Below are 4056 nucleotides of genomic sequence, written 5' to 3'. Positions count from 1 at the left end.
GCTCAGCCCCGCCAGGAGTGAGGACCTGCCTGCGGGTTGGGGCCGGTGTGGGGGCAGAGGGAGCGCCTGGGGGCTGGCCCGACGGCTACCGAGAGAGACGCCACCACCACCCTCCCTGCGCTGCGCGAAGGGATGAGACCGGGGAGGGGGCGAGCACAGCTCCCCGTTGGCCTCTCGCCCTCCGCAACCTTCCACAGAAGTTGGGGTGTGAAAGCGGGAGGAGGCTTAATGCAGCGCCGGCACGTCTCGTCTCGGTGCCCCGAACCCTTCTCCCTGGCGCCCGAGCGACGCGGTTTGCCTCGGAAGCTGCTGCTCCGCTTTTTGTACATCTTTTCGCAGTACTGTGAGTTACCTTAAAGCAGGATAATATGGGATAATTTTTTTCGGACCTACAGACAGGACGCAGGCATTTTTTTTTTTTGTTGTTGTGGCTGAGCAGTGAATTAAAGACAATTAAAAAGAGCAAAAGTCATTTTCATCTATTTTATGCATGGATATGTTTATACATACGTGTATTTCTATATGTAACATATCAAACTGGTGAAAGTTTGAGGCTCTTCATGCTATGAAGAATGAAGGAAATTAAAATGAGCAAAGCGGTTTTAGTTCTTGCTCTGTGTGCAAGCAATTTAAAACTACATACACACATGATCTGAGTCTATTGCTACACTACAGCGATTAGAACTGCGCTTTGTATACTTTCTGCAGCTTTTGCATGCTACCAGGTACACCTTTCAGGCTGTCGCTTCCACATGTAGTAAAAGTCCTGGTGGTGTCTGTGTTTCTTTTTTTAGATTTTCCAGTTAACAGAATCTCCCAGTCTCTCTTCCCTTTCCTGTGTAGAGATATTATTACGTTTTTTTAAAAGTGTAACTAAAATATTGTTGGTGTTTAAGCTAGATGATAACTTTCTTTTAGGCTTTATCTTCTAGTGTTTAATCAAGTTGTGAGAATGTCTCTGTCTTTCTCTATTAAAAAAAATTAGCATCTATTTTCACCTGTTAGAGGTCAGTAGGACTTGATACTCAGTGTTATAATTTTAGTCCTTCTGTGCAAGGTTGTTTTGATGTGTTGCAAGTAATTTCTATAAAGAAAAATACTTTAACGTTGACATTAGCTACATCAAAAGGCAAATTTGCTGTAGTGACTCCATCAGTTAAAAAGTACTTGCCTACAGTAACATGACCTTGCAAATGACATCGATAGTTAATATGTTCGTTAGTCATTAACAGTATTATTGTATTCAAAAATGTAAATTTGTTGCCAGAATCCACATATTTACTGCTTTGCAGTGTTTTCACATCTTGTGTAAAGTGGTCAATTAATTTCCATCTTTTAATCTTTTAGTTTGCTTAGTTTGGTCAAATGGACCTGAGGAAAATATATGGTGAGGTTTTTTTTCTTTCAGCAAATTTATCTTTAATTTTAGAGTAACAGAATGTAAACTACAAAAGTCTGATGGAAGGAGTCTCTGGAGTGCACTTATTATTCAAATATACCAATAATCAGAAAAAAGTCTCATACTTAGCCCACGAATTTAAATTGAAGATTTCTCATACGACAAAGACTTGGTAAGGAATAAATCTCGTTAATGCATTTTTGTTTTCTTCTAGATTTGTCGGCATTAATGCATCTGACATAAACTACTCAGCTGGTCGATATGACGCATCAGTTAAACCCCCATTTGATATAGGTTTTGAAGGTGTCGGTGATGTGGTAGCATTAGGACTCAGTGCTAGTGCGCATTATACAGTGGGTCAAGCTGTGGCCTACGTGAAGGCAGGTTCCTTTGCTGAATACACAGTTGTGCCTGCCAAAGAAGCAGTTCCTCTACCCTCTGTGAAACCTGAGTTTCTTACTTTAATGATAAGTGGCACCACTGCATACATCAGTTTGAAAGAGCTGGGAGAGCTGTCTGAAGGTAAGAAGGTTCTGGTGACAGCAGCGGCTGGAGGAACAGGCCAGTTTGCTGTGCAGCTTGCAAAGAAGGCGAAATGCCATGTAATTGGAACCTGCTCCAGTGATGAAAAGGGTGGTTTTCTCAAATCCATTGGCTGTGACCGTACGATCAACTATAAAACTGAAAATGTTGAGTCTGTCCTGAGGAAGGACTACCCCGAAGGTGTGGACGTAGTGTACGAATCTGTTGGGGGAAAGATGTTTGACTTGGCTCTTAACTCCTTGGCTACCAAAGGGCGCTTGATAGTTATTGGGTTTATCACTGGCTACCAAAACCCTACTGGCCTCCCGCCCATTAAAGCAGAGTTACTGCCAGCAAAACTATTGAAGAAGTCTGCCAGCATCCGGGGTTTCTTCTTGAACCATTACTTTTCCGAATACAAAATGGCTCTGAAGCACTTGCTCGAGATGTATGAAAGAGGAGACCTGGTTTGTGAGGTGGACTTAGGAGATATGTCTCCGGAGGGCAAGTTCACTGGCTTGGAGTCTGTATTCCGTGCCGTAGATTACATGTACATGAGAAAAAACACTGGAAAAATTGTAGTTGAATTACCTCACTCTGTCAACAGTAAGCTGTAAAAACAGAACAATGATATAAATCAGAAGAGAGAAAATGGGCACTTCATGCCACAGAATTACTAGAAACAATTTATTTTCCTAACTTCGTAATGGATATTATATTAAAAAACAGCATTAAGTTGTTAATAAAAAGTTTTGTAGCGTCTTTCTTTTCTTTTCTTAAAAATGCTTAAATGAGAGGCTGTAGCACGGACTTAATGGCCCTGTGTTTGATTCTGTTGCTTGGGCTAGTGTGAGACGAGAACATTGTTCTTGACAGAATAAGTCTTGATGCAGAGGCAGATTTAGTCTGTCAGACTGCTTTGATAAGACTTTATATATAGTTCAGCACAGGAAAAAAAAAATTCTTTCAGCAATTTTGATTCCCTGATTTAAAAAGAAAATTGTTAGAACAAGACTAAGTAACGAGTTGTATCGTGTGGTTGCTCTATTAATCACTTGAAGTTTCTGGAAAAAATTATGCTCTTGATTTTTGTCACAAACACAATAATCATAACTCAGCTGCATCGTGGATCGTAGTAATACTCCTTGACTGGTTACGCGGGGAAATTTATCCTCCAATTCTGACATGTCAGTAGTATTAAGAAAAGCAACTTGACTTTTTTTTTAATTATGTCTTTCATAACTGTAAATGACTGTGCAATTTTAAGTCTTTAACTATGAGTTGCAACAATCTCATTTTCTTGCTTTTTCATTTGCTTCTGTTACTGTTACTGTCCAGTGTCCCCTTTAGTCAGTGTTACAAGGTTAATGGAGTGGGGTTTTGAGCGATGTTCACCTGTGTTCAGGACCTGTATGTTTTTTGAAGATTTAATAAAATTTAAAAAGCTGTTTAAATATTTGTGGCTTTTATTCATATTGGTACGGTTCTTGCTGACTATCTCCTTTGTAGCTAATCTCTGTGTTGTGGAGTTCTTTGACTGGTGATTCTCAATGTGATTTCCCATACTCAGGCTGCTACTTTTACTGAACGTTGCTTCTGCAGGAGCCCTTTTGCGAACAGCAGGACCGCTTTAAATCTACAATCACAGTACCTCGTACACATGCGGACGCTCAGCCATAGATTATCTAGAGGGTGCAGTTAGAAGGTTCTGTAAAGTTTTGAAAGTTCTTCCTCACCTAATAGATATTTTTAATGGTACATACAGTGGGAATTCCAGCTAGAAGTGTAATATTTTCCAGAACGATAAAATACTTTATACTCACTCTGCGTCTTTTTTCCATAGCAAACGTTTAAGAGCTTAAAGGCCAGTTTTGCCACATCTTTTGAAATTATATACATTCGTACGCAGTCGGAGAGACAGGAATTTCTTAAGATCATACACATCATAATAAACATAATGATAGACTGATAACGTCTAGAGGTTGAAGGAAAAAATCCAGGGTAAACTTAATTTTGGGGCATTTTTCAGGATTGACTGTACACAACCTTTTGAAAACTAATGTAAAAGTTAGATTTTACTCAGTAGTACATGCAGTAGAAAAAGTATTTTTAACGTTGGTTTAGCACATGCTAGT

At 39.7% G+C, this 4056-nt stretch overlaps 1 protein-coding gene across 1 annotated transcript; it reads left to right on the top strand.

The window, feature by feature from the left end:
- The first annotated feature begins 132 nt into the window (after window positions 1-132).
- Window positions 133-3368, top strand: ZADH2 (zinc binding alcohol dehydrogenase domain containing 2). The gene is given in 3 exon segments (XM_010136585.1): window positions 133-338; window positions 986-1030; window positions 1614-3368. Coding segments are annotated over 3 exon segments (1176 nt in total). The 3' UTR covers window positions 2539-3368.
- The last annotated feature ends 688 nt before the right edge of the window (window positions 3369-4056 follow it).

This window comes from Buceros rhinoceros, unplaced genomic scaffold, assembly GCF_000710305.1.
Source record: "Buceros rhinoceros silvestris isolate BGI_N320 unplaced genomic scaffold, ASM71030v1 scaffold9150, whole genome shotgun sequence".
NCBI lineage: Eukaryota > Metazoa > Chordata > Aves > Bucerotiformes > Bucerotidae > Buceros > Buceros rhinoceros.
This window is presented reverse-complemented; position numbering and strand designations above follow the sequence as displayed.